This window comes from Anguilla anguilla, chromosome 3 (genome assembly GCF_013347855.1).
Source record: "Anguilla anguilla isolate fAngAng1 chromosome 3, fAngAng1.pri, whole genome shotgun sequence".
NCBI classification, from domain to species: Eukaryota; Metazoa; Chordata; class Actinopteri; order Anguilliformes; family Anguillidae; genus Anguilla; species Anguilla anguilla.
The window spans coordinates 36,935,848-36,957,538 of NC_049203.1; the positions used below are offsets into that span (position 1 = coordinate 36,935,848).

Consider the following 21,691-nt stretch of genomic DNA (forward strand, 5'->3'; position numbering starts at 1 on the left):
ATAATCAAAGTTGCAACAAAAGAATTTGTGGCGGCAGTAAAACATGGAATGTTTTTCTCTCATAAAACATGACGCCAACCCATAATAATTGGACAAATCAAGAGACACAATGGCACTATAGAACTAATAATATGAACAAATAAATATATTTTTTAAATCACTGTTATTTTATATATTCCAAACATACCACAGTCACTAATTGTCATATGAGAAAAATGTATGTGGTGCATTACTGAAATTATGATTTGTCCTATATAATCCAGTCTGAATTTCCAAATACCTCTGCCAACACTGTGCAATTACCAAATATACCTATTCCACATGCCGGTTATTCACCAGAAGTTAATCATTTCTTCTATGGAGATGCATGCATGCAAGTGGCTGGAAATGAGCTCTCCAGCACCTTCTGCTGATAGGCACAAAAAATTCCATGGTGATGTAAATCCATTCAAAAGTTGTATTTTTGTGAGTAGTTGCACCTGCTGCCACAGCCCACTTTGAGCAATTAGTGTGAAAAGGTAATCAGTTCTTTACCCCTTGACCAACTATTCCACAAAGTGTTGAGGTATTAGGTGAATCCCTTTGGAGGTTACATGCCATTTCATGAGAAATCATTACCACCACCACCACACCCCGCTTTAACCAATTGGTGTGAAAAGTAAAGCAGTTCTTTCTTGCCCCTTGATCAGCAAGTTTTGTGGTGTCATGTGAATCTATTTGGAAGTTATATGCCTTAGAGCAGGCGTCCAAATCTTATCCAGAAAGGGCCAGAGTGGGTGTTGGCTTTTGTTTCAACAAAGCAGTAACACACCTGATTCTACTAATCAATCACGAGAGTCTTTGCTAGTCACCTTGATTAGTAGAATCAGAATCATGTTTCTTGGTTCAGCCTAGAAAATACTTTGATCCGGGAAAAATGTATGGATTGTATGTAATATATTGATATGTTTGAACAAACAAAGGTAGAGCACAAGATTACATGTTACCTATAACAGAGATTTCAAGGTACAACCTGCTGAAAACACTCCAAGACTACCTAGCAAGGAAAAAACAACCACACTTCTTAATAACATGACTCTCAAAATTGAAAATGAACATCCTACCAAAAATCAACTACTTATTTTAACATAACACCATTCACTCCAACAGTGGTTCTGCAAATTAGAAAACTTGTCAAGGTTTAGAAGCACCTGGCTTCTTCCTCTATTTTATTTCCATTCTGCGGTATGTATGGTACTAGATGGTACAATGCACTTTATGGTTAGGCACAGAATATCCTCAGAATTCTAGTCTGGCTATAAAAGATACCTAAGAAAAACATTGGATCGTGTGGCCCCCCCCAGCGGTTGTGGCCCTAAACAACCGCATAGACCGTTTATGCCACGGGCCGGCCCTGAACTCAGACATAACCCTATGCTTTAAATGAATAACAAATCACTCATATTCTATCTGGAAATATTATGAATTACACAATTGTAAAACCTCTTTAAGGATGGCCAGTTTGTGACATTTGACCAGTTACAAGAACAATTTAACCTTAAAACTCTAATACCAAAGTGGATCAATATGTCAATTTTAATCAACCATCATTATTCATGGAACTACAGCTCCTCGGTAGGAAGAAATTACTTTCCCAGATATACACGCTTTTTTCTACCACAAATGAACATATCACCATGCCAACAAATAAAGGATAACCTATCTCAACTTGAACACTATCATCCAGATCTACTAAATGTTTGTGCCAGTGCACATTGAATTGTCAGTGTAAAAACATTGTTTTCTGATCTAAGACTGTGCAAAGGAGCTTTGCGACTGAAAAACTGTGTGTTCTACGTGCAGATTTTTTGCAAATTGTCCTACTAATATATGCATTTTTGGGTGTCCATAAAATGAAGTGCAAAATAATGGGAAGGGATTATGGAAGTTGGAGGCAGAGGTTACTTACAGTATCAAGAGGCAATACATCTGTTGATTGTGCATGGATTTTTCCACCCCAGAAAAGCATAACTGCTTTGCACACAGTATGGCTACAATAGTAGTTTGCTAGATGCATAGCCAGAAACATCATCAAAAAGAGAGAGCATTTGGATTTTGAGTGTCTCTTTTTCAATTATTTAGAGGATAAAATAAGACAAAAATATTGGCTATCAAATCATGCTATACTTCATCTCCTTAATAATATCAAGTCTGCGTTGGAGCCTTTTATGGGAAGAAGCCACACTATACCAGCTCTCCCGAAACTTCTGTCCACCCTTCACTTTTTGAGTTAGGGCAGTTTTTAGCACACGGTGGCTGCTGGTTGCAGTCATTTCCCAGTCACGCCTTGTCACTTTGCGTGTTCACCATGATGACAGTGCTTATATGCAGGAAGCATCAGCACATCTACTTTCCGAGTACCCCTGAGGAGATGCAAAGGGCCAAATCAGATTCATAACCTGATGCATACTTTCTCATTGAATATCCCGGTGGCATGTAATGCAAAGTGTCACATAACTGATGTCATCACCAAGTACCCAGGGTCCGCACACGACAGCTTTATTTTTTGGAACACAGCAATTTTCAGGTAGATGAAGAATGTTTGGTGTGAGGGTGGCTGGTTGTTGAGTAAGTTAAACCAATATGTGTACAATTTTCTGTGCAATTTGGCCCACCACTGTGCCATGTTTATATTTCAACATTTGATGAAGCATATCCCTTGCATCCCTTTATCCTGACACCTATTCTAAACTCCACCACAGCAACTGAGACAAGGTATGAGGTCCACATTATTATCAGGAACACAGAGGAGGGCCACTTTGGCCAGCTGAAGTCTTGGTTCCGCTGCCTGGGCAAGCCAGGTTGAGATGTCTCGACACCACCGGGGAATGTTTGTAGGGTTGTGGTCATCCACTGCATCCTGTATAACACTGCTGTGAGCGATGGTATGCCTGAAGGTGATGATGGACACCATGATGATGGACGTGATGAGGTCTCCATTAGCCTGAAGAAAAACAGCAGGAGGCAGGTGAAGTGGAACTGCAGCGGTGCAGCAATGGCAGATGGATACAAGGTGATGTCACACACTTCTTTTCGTCTAGATTTTGTTTTCATGCACCTTGTAAGCATGTTATTAGAAAATGAAGAATGTTTTGATATCATCCACGGACAGTTGTGTTAACTGTGTTTTGTTATTAAAAGCAGTGCTATATCTGTACTTATGATTGTTCTGATTTGTTTCATTGTAATTTTTATCGAGGGTTTTCTCAAATGTAGCTTACCTGATGCTGAAAGTTGTGCAATAATGCAATAATGTTGGTTGCTTTCAATGGCCCAAACTCTCGCTGAAGATGCGCATTGATATGAAACACAGTAAGATGAACTGGTATGTCATAACATAACATTTAACATGGCTGGAATGCAGTATTGGCCAATCAGCATCCAGGACCAGAAATATCCATTTTATAATTTAAGTATTGCTATCCATGGGACAGCAACAGAATGATAGTGACTTGAAATACATCCCCCATAATACAGCCAATTGTCCAGTACATTTTATAATAGCAAATGTGACAATATCGTCACACTGTACAGCTAATTGGGTGCACCTGGTGGCCAAGTACCCAGAACCACCCATGACCCGCCACTGGAAAAAACTACACTTGATTAGGCTGGTCAGATTTTAAGAACTGTTATGATCAAACTCTTGATGCATTTTCTAGCTTGTATGTCTTTATGCTGTGACGGTAGACTCTGAGGCTGCAACTTGAATGGCTTTCCGTCCCCCACACACTTCAGCATTGCCAGTGTTTTTGCATGGAAAGAACGCAACCCAACCCAAGAAACCCTAGCAAAGTAAGCAAGCCAGCCAGTGGCTGGCTAGCTAGCATTTCTATCTTGATTTAATTCAATTCAGTAATGCTAGAGCATCAGATAATTCACACATATTATAAAGAGAGCGGCACTCTATTCATGGTAAGATGGGCTTTGGTTCACCTTCTGAGATCATATCACTTCTTCCTTATCACAACACCATCACACTATCCAACTGCATTTACTTTATTTGTGATGTCTTCCCATAGCACCGCTTTATTCACCGGTAAGACACGTTGATAAGACACTCCATAGCAAAGTAATCTTTCAAGTTGTCTCTGCAACCAACGCCTCAATTTCGAAATTTCTCAATCTCACCTCAATTTGCCAAGATTTCTCTGTGTTTTTTGTGGCGTAATGCAGGTTTATCATTCAAAGTGTGTGATTTTGCCTCTTATATTTCCTCAGTGGCAATTCAAATGAAAGATTTGTGCCTGGGTTCATTTTCATGTCATGCCATAGTAGATACCTCACATAGGTGGGACCAGAATTTACATCAGATGTTAACAAAACACAAAATGAAGTAATTCCCCCATTAAATGCTCCCTCAGAAGCTCACCCATCCCACCTTCGCCCACCCATACATGGGAACTCACAAGCATTTAATTAAAGAAAATACATACATATACAGAGCATATGTATAAACATGTACATTTTATGTAAGGAATAAACCACGATGGGCTGCCCCGTTATTGGAAAATAATGTACAATGGGGGAGGTGATGCGGCCGAGGCGAAGCCGAGGTCAATTAACTACCCCCGAAGTACGTTATTTTTCATTAACGGGACAGCCCATCATAGTTTATTCCTTACATAAAATGTGTGTTACCCACAATGACTATATACGGTTACTTTCATGTTGATTTTTATGGACTTAATGAGCTGAAACTGACATTTTCTTCTGTGGCTCTTTGGGCATATGGTTTTACCGTTTTCAAGCAATACTCGTTGATTGTTCTATTTGGACCGTTGTCATGCAAAACTCTGGTTGGTAGTTCAATGAAAACAATGATTATATCAGTTTAAAATAGTTCCTTTTCATTTTATGCCATACAATTAGCACCAATTTTTGTCATTTTTGTCATTACATCATTTAAGAAAATCACATGGAACCATAACTCAATCAAATTAATCTCCATAGCTCTGTCTTGCTTTTTAAAATGGTGTAGTCACGCAGTGCAGTGAGGCTGGTCGGTCACTGCCAGAGACACCGGGAGCTCCCAGCCAGCAAACTGGTGCTGTGGGAGCCAACACACGGGCATCCATCATGAGGGCGTCCCACAACAACGTACGTGGACGTACTAAAGGAAGATGCAGGGGCGGAAAATACTGGCGAGCTAGCCAGATGCATGAAGGATCGAGATGACTGGAAACGCCGCTGGAGGGCTCGTCTGAGGACGACCTAGATAGATCGCATACATAGTGTCTTTCTACGACCCTCTGACACCGGGTTTGAATGCCAGCTAAATTTATGTTCGCCGTCACTTGTCACCTAGCTAATATTAAAATTCAGCTGGGTTTTAGGTCAAAATGGTCTCACGGCATGCTTGTTATCCCGGCTAGCTAACTAGCTAATTATTGATTTATATTCAAAACAGCAGTTACTATTAAATCAATAATTCACAAAGATATGGAAGAAAATGCGTCCTGTAGCCATGAATTAAATATGGAATGCCTATTCTACTATCCAAATAAGGGACAATTCCGTATTTTGTGGGATGCTTGGCAACCCTAAGTGAAGCTAGCTACAGTAACTAGAACCGTGATTCAACATTGCCATCAATTTTGAAATTGGACATTGAGAAGGGGAGGGGATGTAACAATAATTCAAAATTGAAAGAATGACATTGTTGCTTAACCGCCTTAGATTGCTGGATTTTGTAGCACATTGATTTTAGAACTGTTAAAAGGCAGAGGTGTCCGTTTACTGAGAATGAATGCACACCTTTGGACCAATCAGAATTGAGTATTCAGCCAAGCCGTTGTATGAAGCCAAAAATATTGAGTATAAATCCAAGGAAGTTATACTTATCTTATACAATACATTGTTAGACCACACTTAGAGTATTGTGTGCATTTCTGGGGACCGTACTATATGAAAGATATAGAAGCTCTGGAAGAAGTTCAAAGAAGAGCAACCAAATTGATTCCTGGTATGAAAGATAAAGCCCCAATAATGAACCCTCTTTCAAAATCACAGATCTTTTCCACTTGCCATATGTCCTTTATTCTGGACCTCAGCATTCCAATGACACCATCTTTACGCCACCTTGTGGACCTCTCAACCATTGACATTAATCCATTCCGAAAGAACTAACAACAGCTAATAAAGTAATCCTATTGAATTGGAAAGACAGAACCAAACTATCGATTGAACACTGGCTCAATTTATTGACAGTCCATTCAAACAAGGAAAAGCTCACAGCTCCTTAGCGCAATACATAGCTTCTATTTATTTGCATTGTAAGGGAGAGCTGAACCCTCACCACCCCCACTATTATCACCTAGGCTTGAGCCCTCCATACAACTACACGCACAATATAAGCCATAGAAATATAGGTAAAGGCTACATCCCTGCCCATACAGGGGAGCGTATCTATGTTCCCAGGATCCTATGTTCCCAGGGTCCTAAGCTCCCAAGGTCCTATGTTCCCAGGGTCGTATGTTCCCAGGGTCCTGTGTTCCCCAGTTCAATATTCTGTTAACACACAGTAACCCTCCTATTGTGTTCGGGTCAAATTTGACCCGTTTCAAGTTTAAATATTTCAGAAATATTATCCTGTTTTTTTTTATTGGAACAAGGCTTCAAAACAGCTATATAAACACAAGAAAACCCCATTATGTGCTATATAGAGCTGGGGAACATAGGACCCTGGGAACATAGGACCTTGGGAACATAGGACCCTGGGAACATAGGACCCTGGGAGAGCACATATGTAGAGCTGGGGAACATAGGACCCTTGGTCATGTTCCCATTATGTGCCATATAAATCTGGGGAATATAGGACCCTGGGAAATAGGAATGACCCGAAATCAGGCACATACACAAAGAAGCAGTATAAAAGTAATAATTACCCAATCAGCCCCAAGCCCCCATTCTGCCTTTTTTTTGGTTGGTTGTATGTTTTTTGTTTAATCTACTGTTTATCTACTGTTTTTTATTATTTCCTTATTGTGTTATTGTTTACCATCATTATTTGTTGAATTAGTCATTGTATGTTGTTCATGCTTCTCAATATATCTATTTTCTGTATTTCTATTTAATATGTTTGTATGTGATCACAAGAAAAATGTTCAATAAAAATGTATTTGAAAATATTGTGGCAAGTGGCAGCAACTAAACAGCCAAATAAGGGAATAGCGAGACCGAACTTGCTTTGATAGCCAACTGGCCCGGTTTTATTGCCTTCCAAAATGGCTCACAACTAACCCGAGGTTGAGAATGCCGTGCTATCCCTCTAGTGCAAATTCTCTCAGCCTGAGCCAAAAACCTGAACTAGTCCATCCCCCAAAACTTTCCCGCCTGCAATCCTTCCTTACACAAAAATGACCCACCCGCATACTACTAGCCATTTACCCCTGCAGCAGCATCTCCCTCATAACTCCCCCAGTAACACACGTTACACTGCCCCCCCCCCCACGACTCCTCGACGGCTCCATGTCGAAATCCTGAAAACGCTGTGGCCTCCTGTGTGTTCTGAGAGGCTGTGGCACCCCTATGGGATGGACGACTGCGCCCATTGGTGTGACCACCTCTCCCACTCCAGGTTGACAGGGCGACCCGGCATCTGGTTCCCGGGGACTGGAACGCAGGGCTGACTGCCCTTCTTGGGGACCCCCAGTGTTGGAAGGGCATGCCCGGTGAGGGGGGTCATCCGGAGGAGGGCTGAGCTGCACCCCGGTAAGGTGCCAACCAATCGCGGTGCAACACCACAGTGCGTCCTCATGGAGCAAGCCTCACTCTGTAGACAACTTCACCAAGTCACCCCAGGACCGCACAGGGTCCCACCCAGGCACTCTGCAGCTTAGGGGACCTCCCCTTTGTCCTTTTGGGTCCGTAAACCTACACCAGGTCGCCAGCCTTGAAGTGTGTCCCCTTGGTGTGCTGGTTGTATGCTCTTTTCTGTCGTGCCCCTGCTGACTCTGATTGCTCCCTGGCGAAGGTGTGTGCTGCTTCTAACCGCACTCTCAGCTGATCGGCGTACTCAGGACCTGCAGGCACGGACGGTGTGTCCAGAGGTTGGCCAAATGTGAGAGAAGGCAGCGTCCTGAGCTCCCAGCCAAACATTAACAGGGCAGGCGTACAGCCTGTGGTCTCTTGTGTGGCCGTCCTATAGGCTAACAGGATGAGGGGAGGCTTCAGGTCCCAATCCTTCTGGTCCTTACTGACTACCACTGCCAGCTGCGCCCCAACAGTCCTGTTAAACCGCTCCACTAGGCCGTCACTCTGTGGTCTTAGTGGAGTGGTACGCGTCTTGAAGATCGACAATTGCTTGCACATTTCTGCAAACAGCTGATTCAAAATTGCGTCCCTGGTCGGAGTGCAACTCTGCTGGGACCCTGAATCTGCTAAACATCCCCTCGATAAGCACCTCGCACACCGTCGCTGCCTCCTGGTCGGGTACGACATAGGCCTCCGGCCATTTAGATAAAATATCCCATAGCGACTATTACGAAGTGGTTGCCCCGGGGCGTGCGGGGGAATGGCCCTGAAATGTCAACAGCGATCCGTTCCATTGGAGCCCCGACACGATACTGCTGGAGTGGAGCCCTGCTTTGGCCAGCCGGACCTTTGCGGGCCGTGCATGGGTCACATTGCCGACAGAATACCTTTACGTCAAGCTGGCAGGTGGCCCAGTAGAAAGACTGGCGGACCCGGTGCAATGTTTTATTAACCTCAAAATGTCCCACTCCCAGCTGGCCGTGACTGGACTCCAACACATCCGTCTGCCGGCTCTTGGGGATCACCACCTGCCACCGGTCCCTTCCCGTGGCTGGCTCCTTCCATCTTCTCCACAGCACTCCATCTCGGAGGCTCAGGCCATCGCACTGTGCCCATAAGCCCTTCACTACTGGACCCTCCGCAGCCACCTCAGCCCATTCAGGTTTCCTCCCCCCTTCCAGCCAGTGGAGAATCTTCTGCAGCTCGGGGTCCCTAGCCCAATCGGTCGAGTCATCTAACCGGAGCACCATGCATTTCTCTCCCTATGGCTTCGCAGCTTCCATCTCCTGTGCCTCAGCACGGCTACACTGGCTATATTCGGGCCTACATGGCCGCCTCAACAGCCCATTCGCATTGGTGTGACTTCCCCCCTTCCGATGGGCAATACTAAAGTTAAATTCCTGTAGCTGCTCGATCCACCTAGCCACCTGCCCTTGGGGTTCGCGGAACGACAGCAGCCACTTCAGGGAGGCATGGTCCATGCGGATCTCGAACTTCAGGCCACACAAGTAGTACCTGAAATGGTTGACTCACCACAGCGAGTAACTCCCGACGAGTAACGCAATAATTACGTTCAGATTTCGAGAGAGCCCTGCTGTAATAGGCGATAACCCGTTCCCCATTGGGAGTAACCTGAGCCAGAACCGCGCCCAGGCCCTCACTGCTGGCATCAGTGTCCAAAACCAGCTCTCCTGCTACATCAGGTGCTGTCAGGACGGGGGCTTGACAGAGCACCTGCCAGTAGCCGCTCTTAAGGTCGAGGGTGGAGAACCATGAAGACCCCCTAACTTTGTCTAGGGCCTCGTCGATTTGGGGCAAGGGGTACGCGTCCTTCACCGTGACGTTGTTCAGGGAAGCATGTCAACACAGAACCTCAGCGACGAGTCCTTTTTAGGCACCATTACAGCTGGGGACAACCAGGGGCTGTCTGATGGTTCTATGACCCCTGCTGCCTGCATTCCTGCCAAGCACTGCCGCACCGCTGCCTGTCTCTTTACCGGTATCCGGCGGGGGCGCTAGCGGATGGTGCGGGCCGTCCCGGTGTCGATGTGATGTTCCAGTAGGTGTGTGCAGCCAAGGTTTGTGGGAGATGTGGCAAAAGATGTCCGGATGTTCGTACAGTACTTCCCAGAGACGTCTCTGCTGCTGGTCTGTCAGCCCTTCGCTATTCTGCTCCATAATCTTCTAAATCGTCTCCTCCACTGTTGGGCTCGCTCCTACTATCACGTTGTTGACCACATGCTCACCGGCATCAGGGACGCGCTGCCTCTTGAGAGCTTGGTGCAGTTTCGGTTGGAGGCCGGCGACCGGCTGAAGTGGTGGGGAGTTCAGCTGAACCACGGTCGAAGGCACATCCACATCCTCCAGGGTCGTCCTCCAACGCTGTGGAGCTCCTGGCTGCTGGTCACCTGGGGGGGTGGGGGGGGAGACAGCACGGAGGCAGGAATGGTGGGAGTGGGGGTCAGTGTTGTGTCTGGCGAATCTACTGCCCCGCCCTGATTGTTGCCAGGGGAGGTCTCAAGCAGCCGCAAGCTGTAGCTCAGGGGGCAGGGTGGTTCGCCCATCAATGACACTATGCCTCAGCCCAAGTCTAACTCCAGGAGCCCCAGGAGACATGGCTCCGGGATATCTGCAACCCAAATATCATGGTTTATGTTGTTTGCACCTACCCTAATGTTGACTAGACAACCCCCCAGCACCGGAGCTCGTTCACCAGTAACAGTAATCAGGTGGAGTTTGGTGGGGGATAAGGGCTGGTTATCCTTCAGGAGCCCGGGCTGAATGAGCGTGATGGTAGAACCAGTATCTACTAAGGCCTGCACTGCATTACCCTCAATTTCCACAGGAAGACGGCAACCCTGCGCCAGCTGGAAGGGGATCAGTGAACAAACTTCCCTCAAACAGTTATTTGCAACATATAGGAGTGGGGGAGATCCTGGGACTGGGGTGGCGACACTCCCCTCTACGTCGCTCCTGGCTCGTTTCCTGGGAGGGACTGGGTTGTGTGGGAGGCGGGGTTAAGGGCAGCAGGGCAGCGGTACTGGATGTGTCCCTTCTTACCACAGTTCCAAAAGGTCTGCATCTGGGGCTCATGCTGGGCCCCATTCAGGGAGGTCTGGGGTGTGCAGGGCGTTCCCTGTGCTGCATCTCCCTCATAACTCCCCCAGTAACACAATACCAATTCACCCCCCCCCCCCACAGTCCCAGAGTCCATAACCCCAGTCACAGCATTACAATATGTTTGTAAAGCAATTAATTCATTGGCTATTATTGAATGAACTGTTACTGTGAATAATTAGTATGAACCTGAACTAGAACATATGAAAATCTAACACGTTGGTCCAAAATTTCCCATTGGTGTTCAACTGGGTTGAGATCTGGTGTTTGCAAAGGCCATAGCATATGATTCACATCATTATCATACCCACAGCCCTCTGAGGCCCAGTACACCATGTCGACAACAGACACGAATTACTCACAGTAGAAAAAAAGGAAAGGGCCCTCCTCTGGGGAAATAATTGTTCTTAATACCATTATTAGGACTGATGCCCCTAAACAAACACAGAACCACACTTACTCCTGCTACACAATGAAAATCGATTGCAGACAGATGAGAGATCACTCATGAGCAAAAGACAGAAGCAGCCAGAAGTTACCTAGAACATTTTTCAACGTGTAGTAGTTTTCTTGAGGAACAATAATTTATTTTGTCATTTAATTATTTATACACCGATCAGCCACAACATTAAAATCACCTACCTAATATTGTGTGGGTCCCCCTCGTGCCGCCAAAACAACTCTGACCTGTCGAGGCATGGACTCCATCTCTGAAGGTGTCCTCTGGTATATTTGGATTTCTGTATATATTTGTATCTGATATTTTGTATCTACTGTAAATTTGTATCTGATTGTATTACTTTGTTGTCTTTGATGCTGCAACAGTGCAAATTCCCCCTGGGGGTCAATAAAGTACACTACTACTACTACTACTTATTATTGGTCATTATTGGTTTTTATTACATAAAAAATTTGAAATGGATTACATTATTGGGAGTTATTACACTATTGGTAGTTTATTACATTATTAGTTGCTACAGGGCTATAAAAAGCTAAGATATTGTTAGAGGGTGAATTATTTCCACATGATTTTAAAAACTCTCGACGGGTCAGAGCTGTTTTGGTGGCACGAGGGGGACCTACACAATATTAGGCAGGTGGTTTTAATGTTGTGGCTGATCGGTGTATGAATAACTATTTTCAGCAATACTCAAAAATAATACTTTAGCATATGCATGTTTCATTCATAATGAATGATTAAATTGATAAACTCTATATGCAACACTGCAGAGGCTGGTTCAGTTTTCTTCATACATGGTCACTGACCCTTCAGGGAACTAAAATGGTCACTCCGTCGAGGAGTTGTAGCAAAAACCTATACACTATACTTGCTTTGGCCCAGAAAATGGTGAAAGAGAAAATGCTGAACCTTTTTCACTTACCACATCCTGTTTTCAACATTTCTCATGTGGTTCTGTTTAAAACTGCTACTTTTACTGTGAGTGTTCCATTAGTCACTAATGCCAATTCTACTTCACTTTCTCTCGCTTGCCAAATTATCACATATCCCTGAGTGCAGGAGATAAAGCGGAAGAGTAACATGTTCTCTACGCTTCAAATGCACCTGGTGTCCTCTGCACAATTTTCACACTCCTTGCAACAAAAGAAAAACACTAAAGCAAGAAAAGACAAGTAATTAATTTTATTGGATTTCCCTTGAGGCAATTCTTAAAATTAAAGTCTTATGATGTTTTTTTTTTTTTTTTATTTTTTTTTTTAAATAATTTAAATTTACATTCTAGGTTGAACTCACATCCAAGAAAAAGAAGAGTAGGATCCGCAGAGGTTTATAAAGATTTCAACACAAGCCTTGAAGGGCCCCTGCAGTCAAATCACATCATTCAGCCTTTCTGACAAAATGAATGAAACACTCACTTTACAAAGTGCCCCCACAACATAACAATACTCAATATCTAACTGCAGCAATTTGTCAAAAAAGCCAATACAATGTGAGAGAAGTAATGTTGTTATTCCCTTAGGATACATTCAGTGGAGAACAGAATTATTTTCAGAAAGTTTTAAATAACAATTACATGAGAAACAACTTTAATTTTTGAATTAATGAGTACACTAGAATTGTGTTGCTTTGACCGAGCATAGTTTACCCAGATTCTGAGCGTTAATGTTGGCTAATAGTGAATGCCACTTAATTGTAACAAAAATAAGACAAATAAAATTAATAATGTTTCCGTCCCTCTTGGCCTTTTACCCTGTGTTTTTTTTTTGTGAGGTAAATATTTAAACACAATCTACATTATACATATCATTTTTGAAGCCTCAGTAATGCTTGCGTGATGAATCATGTCATGGAGGGATCGTGTGGCCATGGGTCAGTGGCTCTCTTCTTTCTTCAGCGAGCAGTTGTTTCCAAGGATTAATTTCATAATCCGTTTCCTGACACTTGTTTGTCGAGACTTCCAGGGTAGTGTCTCAAAAGGTGAGGAGGCCCTATTGACATCCCTGGAGGGGGAGGGTGAGAGAGATGGGGACCCAGTGCTGCCAGCTAGGCTTACACTGCACGTATGGCCATGTGGGTAAAGGAGGCCCCTAGGGGTAAAGTCACTGGGGGAGAAGCAGTCTTCGCCAGTGGCAGATGTATGACTGGAGCTAGAAGGACTCAGGTCCTCAGAAATGTAGGGCAGGGGGGCACCCTCCTCACTCTCCACTGCCATAATGCTCCCACAGCTGCCGTCACTGGAGCAACGCTCACTCATGGGCAAGCTGAAAGAAACGGACATGTCCAAACTGGGGAAAGGCAGGGTGTCGTTGAGGTTTCCTGGAGAAACAGGAAAGTTCTTATGTCAATTATAACCAAATAATAACAGGCGGCAACATTTTCTAACTAAATTCGATAAAATAAGTTTCTTATTCTTTAATGTATGTGAATGTTTATATGTTTCAAAATGTTCATAATTTTCAGATCATCTTCTTTTCCAGAGACATATAAAATTCTATGATGGCCTAACCGACTTTTGTGTCCACTTCAGAATAGACGCAGTGAAAATGATAAAGGCGATGCTATGGTTTTAAAAATAAAAAACCCCACTCACCCCGGATAAGGCGTTGTTCCTGTAAGGTCACTGCTCGCAGTTCCACCCATTTTTCTCGCAGACTTTTCTGTGCGGGAAATATTGTGTTATCTTACCATCCGGCCAACTTTGCATGACCAGCGCTGTTTTCATCTGAATCATTAGCTGTTTCTCAGAAACAGTCACACATTGTCAAAAGTGCATTGCTAAGGTTAAGTAGGTTGACCATTTGAATCTTGAGGCTACTGTATGTGACGAGCATCACAGGTAATTCCTGACCATGTTTAAATCACCCTGTGGGGAACCTGTTGACATCAGCATCTTCAGTATCATCATTCATCATTTAAGTCAATTATCATTTATCAGTGTCACAACCAATAGTTTAAGTCCGATAAAAGTACATATTTTACATTAACTATCATAAAATGTGCAAAATGGAGTTTGTGGATTTAGTTCTTTAAGCAGCAAAACAAATTGAGCAAACCCAATTGCCCAATTGTTTGCTCGAATAAATGTTCAGAGTTCAGGATTGGCAGAATTAAGATTTAACAGTTTAAATAGGATATTATTCAGCCTGTGGAGGAAGATGGACAGTGACTCAGCTGTCCTGTTATCTTCAAAATCTCATTGATTATCTGCAAAATCCTCACTCATCTTGAAACAGGATGTCCTCTTTCCCTTAAATGGTTCATCTGCTACAAAGGTCCAAGGTCAAAGACCAAGATGAGCTACCGAATGCAGTATTTTACAGATTTGTTAACTTTATCAGTAATCGATGTGTGGACATAGCAGCATACCCTTCACTTGGTCAAAGCTACAATAACAGTTCGCCTTTTGAACCTGCAAAACTGATTATAACAAAAGAAGAGAGAAAACAGAGGATAGGGAAAAGCAAACAAGAAGATTGTGGTGAGAGAGAAACAAAAAAAACCTGAAATATACCTTCAGCATCCTTAGTTTGTTCTCTAGCTGAATTATTTTCACCATGGTTCCATTGATTGTCTCCATCCTAGAACGAAGAGGCAGCATGTTGACACAGTTCTGGATTAAGAAAGGGATTTTCTAGTTTAATCAGCAATGCTAATCACTGATGACACACCATACCACTGCTACACTCTGCCACTACACTACACAATGCTATGCATGTCCCTATCAATGCATGTGTGGTGTTTTTGCAGATTACATCATGCTACATTTGTGTACTCCATTAGTGCATTTCAAACTCATAAAGCATGACTTCTGTCAGTATGTCTTCCCATAAAGTAACATATTATGGGAAAAATACCCATTGTAGAACAAAAAGTGTCTAAATATATTAGGAATTGATTGTTGAATTTATCCCAGGTTCTCTCCAGACACTAAAGACCCTAATAGACCTGTGTTTGTACAGGAAACATCACATAATCGTTGTGTAATACTGCAACTACCCAAAGTGATATACCTATGACTCATGAAAGCCAATGATTGTGTTGGATAGTTAAAATGCCTACAGCATTGCATCATTTTTCAGCAGAGTAACATATGCCTGTGCACAATTTTGGTTGTATTAAGATAATAATCAATAGCTGCCATTGGATAGTTAGCTCTGAACACAGTGGAGTAGCTAGAGCTATCTACTGCAGGTCTATAGTAGGGTATGCAATAAAATGTGTAGTGTCTACTGCAGTTCAGGTATAAAGTAGGAAACACCAATAGTAATTATTGCAGTTACATTTTTACGGACAGACCACATTAACTAATTGTAATACTTATGGTCAAGGGGCTGTGTCAAACAGTATGGTAATGCTGCACCAAATGTTGCCTTTGTTTAAAACTTTGTCCAACATGGAGGCACTATCTTTGTGAATTTACTATTAAATTATTTTGTTTCACCAGAGATTTAGCCCCATTAGTACTTTTCATTTTAAATATATAGTGGTTGAGCTTTTACTTTAAGTGCATAATAAGAGATATACCATATTAGAAATGTATAGATTAATCATCTGTTGACTGGTGTTAATTATTTTCATGGTGTTATTATTATCTCAGTATGTCATACTTTCTCATTTCAAAAAAGCATCCAAATGACATCCAAATAAAAGCTGCTTCATCAATTTGTGCATTTGGGATCAAAACTATCTTAGTCTTACGCTAATAAGTTGGTGGAGTTCTGAATCAGTTCCAGAATGTGCTGGTGCGCAGAGCCCTCTGTGGAGGAGCCATTGACAGTAACAATGATGTCACCTGGTATGGAAGAAAGCTTGGTTAGCTTTTAGCCACACAGCAAGAGAAGAGAGTGAGGAGCTATGTGCATGCACGACGACTGAAGGAGAGACAATGGAGCCCAGACTGATGAGGATGAGGAAGATGTAGTGCCTACCGATGGCCAGGCCTGCATTCTCAGCAGGGCTGTGTTCCTGTACATTACACACAAATGTGCACATCTCCACTGCACTGCCGTTCTTCTGCAGAAGGCCATATGTCTGCCAAGAAAAAATCTGTTCAAATAATGTACTCAGGTACAGAACTACCACGAATAGAAAGCAATTACATTTCTTTCAGGATACAATGCAGCAGAAACAGAATTGTACATGTTAATTATTATGTGGGTGTAGTTTCGGGTCAGGAAGTTCATCTGGTTTTGCAGTTGAACTCTCAATTTGCTGTTGCTGTACTCTGGAAAGGTTCTCATGGTCCAGATAATGGATACAATTAAACAGGATGTAGTTTTAAAAAACTGCACTGTGAGTATGCTGATGGACTTCAAAATATAATTGTAGGAAGTGCTATCAGATGTGCTTAGATATAATGAAAGAATCTCACTTGAATTTCAAATCCGAATGTTTCATTATCCTGTTTCTCCAACAGAACCAATGTCCTGGGAAACAAAGCACCGTACATATCGGGTTCATGAATACAGTATTGAAATGACTGTGAAAATCCTTACCAGGCTCAATCTAACAGTGACTTTCCACTGCATATTAATGTCCACATTTTATGCATTCCAAATACATAATATTTAATTTTTTATTTTTTATTTACTTCATTCATTCATTCATTTATTAATTCATTCTTATGGCAAATGATCATACCTAGAGGGAATAATATGATCTAATTCATCATAGCAGATGCAAGAACTACAGCCTTACTAAAAACTTCCCAGTTCAATGGAATATAACTATTTAAATCACTTTAGTGGTATTTCACAAGCAAAGGACAGGTAACAGTGATTCTATCCTACATATGGTGGGAATTAAAAAATAAACCAATCATTTTGTTTACCTTTCAGGATCAGTATAATCCACCAGGGAATTTGATAAGGAACATGTGCCCTGAAAAGGAATCTACACATTTAATTATCAAAGGATAACAAACTGGTCTTTGTGTTGTAACAGTAAACATTGTAAGTCAAGGTTTGCATGAGAATGCAGTTAATGTAAGTTAATTCATTAAAATGAAATATTTAGTTGATATCTGAGATAAAACAGTTTTTCTAAGGTTCTCACAAGCTCATAGCCCATGTGACTGACAAACTCAAACAAAAAAAGGATATTGAAATTATGAATGCCAAAAATGAAATCCCCCTCAATGGCATTCATACTCGATTCATGGTTCATGGTTCATACTGAAAATGAATGGCGAATTAAAAACATTTTATGATTTAAAAATATTCAGCAAACCCAGAAGACATGTTCATTCACCTGTTTTTGTCCTCTTGGCAAAGTTCCAAGTGTTGAAACTGCATTCTGAAGGTGTATGTCTTTGCTATCCCTGTTGAGCGAGCATCTCTGCCACGGACGGCTCTTTTTCCTTTGGGAACCTTGCAGAATGTCATTTCTGAAGAATCCCTTTAAACTCATTGCTGAAATCATAACAGCCAAGAGTCCTTACTGCGTCAGGGTGTAGCGCTGCATGACTTGTGAGATCTAGCTCAGCGCCAATTCATGTGCTAAATGTGTCAAAAAGGAAATCCAAACCATGTGACTGCTGTGAACCTAATTTACAGATGACGAACTGTCAGTTAGATTCTCTGCCCCCCCCCCCCCCCCCCATCTTTGCTGTGAACTTTCCATCTGATTTGGAAAGATTAGAAATATGCTGATGTTTCTCAAGTTTTTTTTTTTTTTAACAACAGTCAGTCATATTCCTTGTGCAGCCCCTGCGGTCTGATTTGTGGTCTGACAGAAAGCAGAAACAAGTCAAAGATACATTTATGTGTACAGACACATTGTCAGCACCTGCCAAGTACAAAACTGCTACATGAAAGTCAACATATATATTGTACATACAGTACAATATATTTCAAAATATTAATAATATACTGTAAGATTACCAGACAAAAATGGATTCCGCCATGCACATCTTGATTGTGTTAGTAATTATTTAATAGCATTAGTTTCAATTTTTTAAAATAATTGATTCCAATCCTGAGAACAAATTTTGGGATTTCTTTCATTAAAAAAATTCAACATTTTAACATTTTAATCCAAGTTGCATTTGAAGTACAGTTTCAGGAGAAAGGGACAGCTCACACTGGTTTCATATTACAATTAATTTATCAGCATTGCACTTTGTCCTTAATTTTAGCTAAAAGTATTGTTTCATTGTGAGTTTAGTGATCAGTGAAAAGTTATATAGGAAAAGTCACTAGATATTTGAAATCCATCAAAGTTAATCCTTCCTTGAGCCTTGTGATATTTCAGCGACAGAAAACAAGTATGTCAAGGATTTCATCAAAATATAGTTGCTTGCAGTATAACATGGACGTGTGCCTTTAAGAAAACTGGACAGTTCTACACAGTTTACATTTTCACTGAGAGACCCTGTGACATCATCAAGTCACTTCTTGTTACGTGCCAGGTTTTTGTTCTCTCCCGGTCTCATTATCCCGTCAAGTCTGCTACAGGTCACTCCGCAAAAGGTGAGGCAGAGGAAGAGTGCGTTGTTTTCCCCCCAATCCTCTTCTGCGGACCTGCCTGGCGGCCAATGAGGAACCGACCCACACCTATATATAGCTAATATTGTCAGTTACCCGGGAGTAACTTGGATTTGAATTTTAGTTCACTTCTGTATTGACTCTGTGCTATTTTTGACTTCTGTGTTTCGACAGTATTTTCTGAATAGACTTCGAGTTTGGGTTTGCGTCTCTGGTTTGGTTGCTGGTTTTGTGTTGGGTTAGGAGTGGGATTTAGGTAGGTGTTTTTTCTTATAACTGTCACTGTTAGTTTCACTTGTGTATATATATAGATAAGGGCGTGTACCACCTTTGTATGTTTTTGTTCAGTTTAGAATAGTCAGTATAGTTAGTTAGGTTTGGAAGATTTTCGGGTTTCAGTTAGTTTCTTTCATTTCTAGAATTGTTAGTAGCTTATATTTTTGTTCTTGGTTATTTTCTTTTGTTTGGTACTGCCCAGTGTTTCCCCTCCTGTTTGTTCGTTGTATATAAAAATAATTATGTAAATAAAATTAATCATTAATGGTCATTCATTTTGTTATACCCCTGTACCCCTAGACCATCTTGGGGACGTAACACTTGTGTAATACATAAATTGCACCTGCAATTCAGACACCACACTATATATTGACCATTTTCTTAGAGACATTCAGTGAATGTAATCTCTTGATTTTCTACTCTCATATTCAGACTGGAATGAATACGAGCTGCACTGAGAACCAGTGCTTTTTCAGGAATAGCTACATGACAGTCACAATGTATGGCACTTTTTAAGTGTTCTGTGGAGCAGTTCCATTTGTGTTATGATGTGTTCTTCTCTGTCTTTTGTATGTTATTTCACCCCATGTCTAGATCATGGGTGATTGTTCTTTATTAGCTGGTCATAATCCTTTTGACTTGAAACATAGAAACCATGTGCATTGAGCACAGAAACGAAGGCTTATCATCCACCCTGATAGGCATCCTGTTAGTGAGAACTGTGTCATTTAATTTTACTGTTTAAAGTTAAAGGGGGAGGAGGTTGAACATGATGAATGCCTGATGATGTAAACCATTTACCGGTAATCAGCAAAAACATACAGAATTACAGTTCATTTAGACAAATGGTTCTGAACGTTTGTTAATGTAATGGCTCAGTAGGTCTGTTAGCAGGCTGAAATGCAGCAAAACCAACAGCAGTATTTATAGAGGCAAACTGCATATAACGTCATCAACTGTAGCTGCAACCCCTAAGGCACTGAGAAAAGTGACATTTTATTTCTGTACTGGAAAGTTTTCACATGTACAGCTGAATGAGCAGAAAAGGGGAACCAGCTCCATACTGAACATGTTTGTGTTTCTTTCAATTCAAAAACAAAAAGACCTATTTAAGAATGATTTAATGTGACTTTCTGAATGGGAGAACAGGAATCAGCGAAGCTCTTTATTGCTCTCCAATTTATTTTTGACTAAACTTTGCAGCTTCCTTGTGTTCATTATGCATTGTTTTGAAGGTAATTATTTTATGCGCTTTTCTAGAATCCTCTCACATCGAAAGGGATCTTGCTCTTGCATTCCGAGAAACGGTCAGCCAAACCACAAAATAACTGTCAAGTCAAATTTTTCCACCATTACTCCTGTTACCCGGCAATGAGTACAGACTCAACGCCATTAGTCATTTAGGTCGCTGAGTCAATCCTGAAGTGTGGTCAACCACAAGAATGAAAACTTTCACTGTTTAACTGACAAATAAATTGTTGAGCTGGCAGACAGTTAGTTATGTGAATACAGAGTATGTAAAGATGCAGGACAAATTCCTGTTTTTCAATCAGCAGAAGTCCAATGCATTCCAGAAGGTGCTTAACCTGAGAGTGCAATGCACTGGCATGTTAATGTATTGCCAAATTAATTAAAACTGAATTACTTATCTTTGTTTTTAATAAATTTATGTTTCACGTTTACTTCATATTTCTCACTTATTCTTAGACTGCTATCCGCTGAAGTGTTTTCGTATATTTTTTTCTCTGAAATAATAATGATATATATTAGGAAGAGCTGTCTCCAAAGACAACCGCAGGATTGAGTGGCTGAGGTTTATAAGTTTAAATAGAGCTTCAAAATAGTCTTCAAATATTTTCCCTCAATCATACTATTTATACACCAGTCATCTTCCTGTCTGAAAGGAAATGGGTGACAAAAATCAACATAAATTTATTCACTATTCACAAATCAACACAATGTCAATAATGCACATTATTTATTTTGACACAAGTAATCAGGAAAACCCATTTAGTAAATACATAATAATCACAATAAAAGAAAAGCTTCTGTCTGGTTCCTTAGAAGAAGAAGAAGTAATACACTGTAACTGTGGTGTGTGAATTTATATTTTGTGACAGCCCTACTGCAGTCACTGGGAATATGCAGGGCGCCATAATCATGTTTTTGTTTCATAATGGATGTTAATAACCCAGCAAGCAAACACCTGTTGGGTCACTGTCAATTTCAGCTGTTGGTCTGCCAACATTTTGCAAATCAACACTACAGCCAACCTGGTCTCGACAGATCTATTCAATGAAGTGTTTCGCGGTGACTCAAAGAGACTGTATTATCAGACAGAATACTTTTTGACTCTAAGCTATTTGACTCAAACTGCGGGAGGTAATATGCAATGAAACATTTGTCATGAAGGACCGGGACCCAACAGCAGTAATAAATTGAACTCCAGCCATTTAATCCCCACATAGGAATATATGGAAATGTTTAGACTGATATAAGCTGATATTGCAATGCAATTGCTTTCTTGTACTGTTGCTGATGCTTAATACATACCATAGTA

The 21,691-nt window shown here is 41.6% G+C and overlaps 1 protein-coding gene across 2 annotated transcripts; it reads right to left on the bottom strand.

Moving 5' to 3' along the window:
• Positions 1-12,538: 12,538 nt before the first annotated feature.
• Positions 12,539-17,914, bottom strand: LOC118222630 (cytohesin-interacting protein-like). 2 transcript variants are annotated; one of them, XM_035408358.1, is made up of 8 exons: positions 17,621-17,914; positions 17,202-17,263; positions 16,743-16,797; positions 16,300-16,402; positions 16,070-16,163; positions 14,883-14,949; positions 13,962-14,028; positions 12,539-13,687 (listed from the first exon to the last, which is right to left on the bottom strand). In XM_035408358.1, the coding sequence occupies exons 1-8, from the start codon at positions 17,789-17,791 to the stop codon at positions 13,242-13,244; spliced, it is 1,065 nt and encodes a 354-aa protein (XP_035264249.1). In that variant the 5' UTR covers positions 17,792-17,914; the 3' UTR covers positions 12,539-13,241. The 2 variants fall into 2 exon arrangements, with proteins under 2 accessions (XP_035264249.1, XP_035264250.1); XM_035408359.1 differs by having other exon boundaries at positions 17,202-17,251; positions 17,621-17,912.
• Between the last annotated feature and the right edge of the window lie 3,777 nt (positions 17,915-21,691).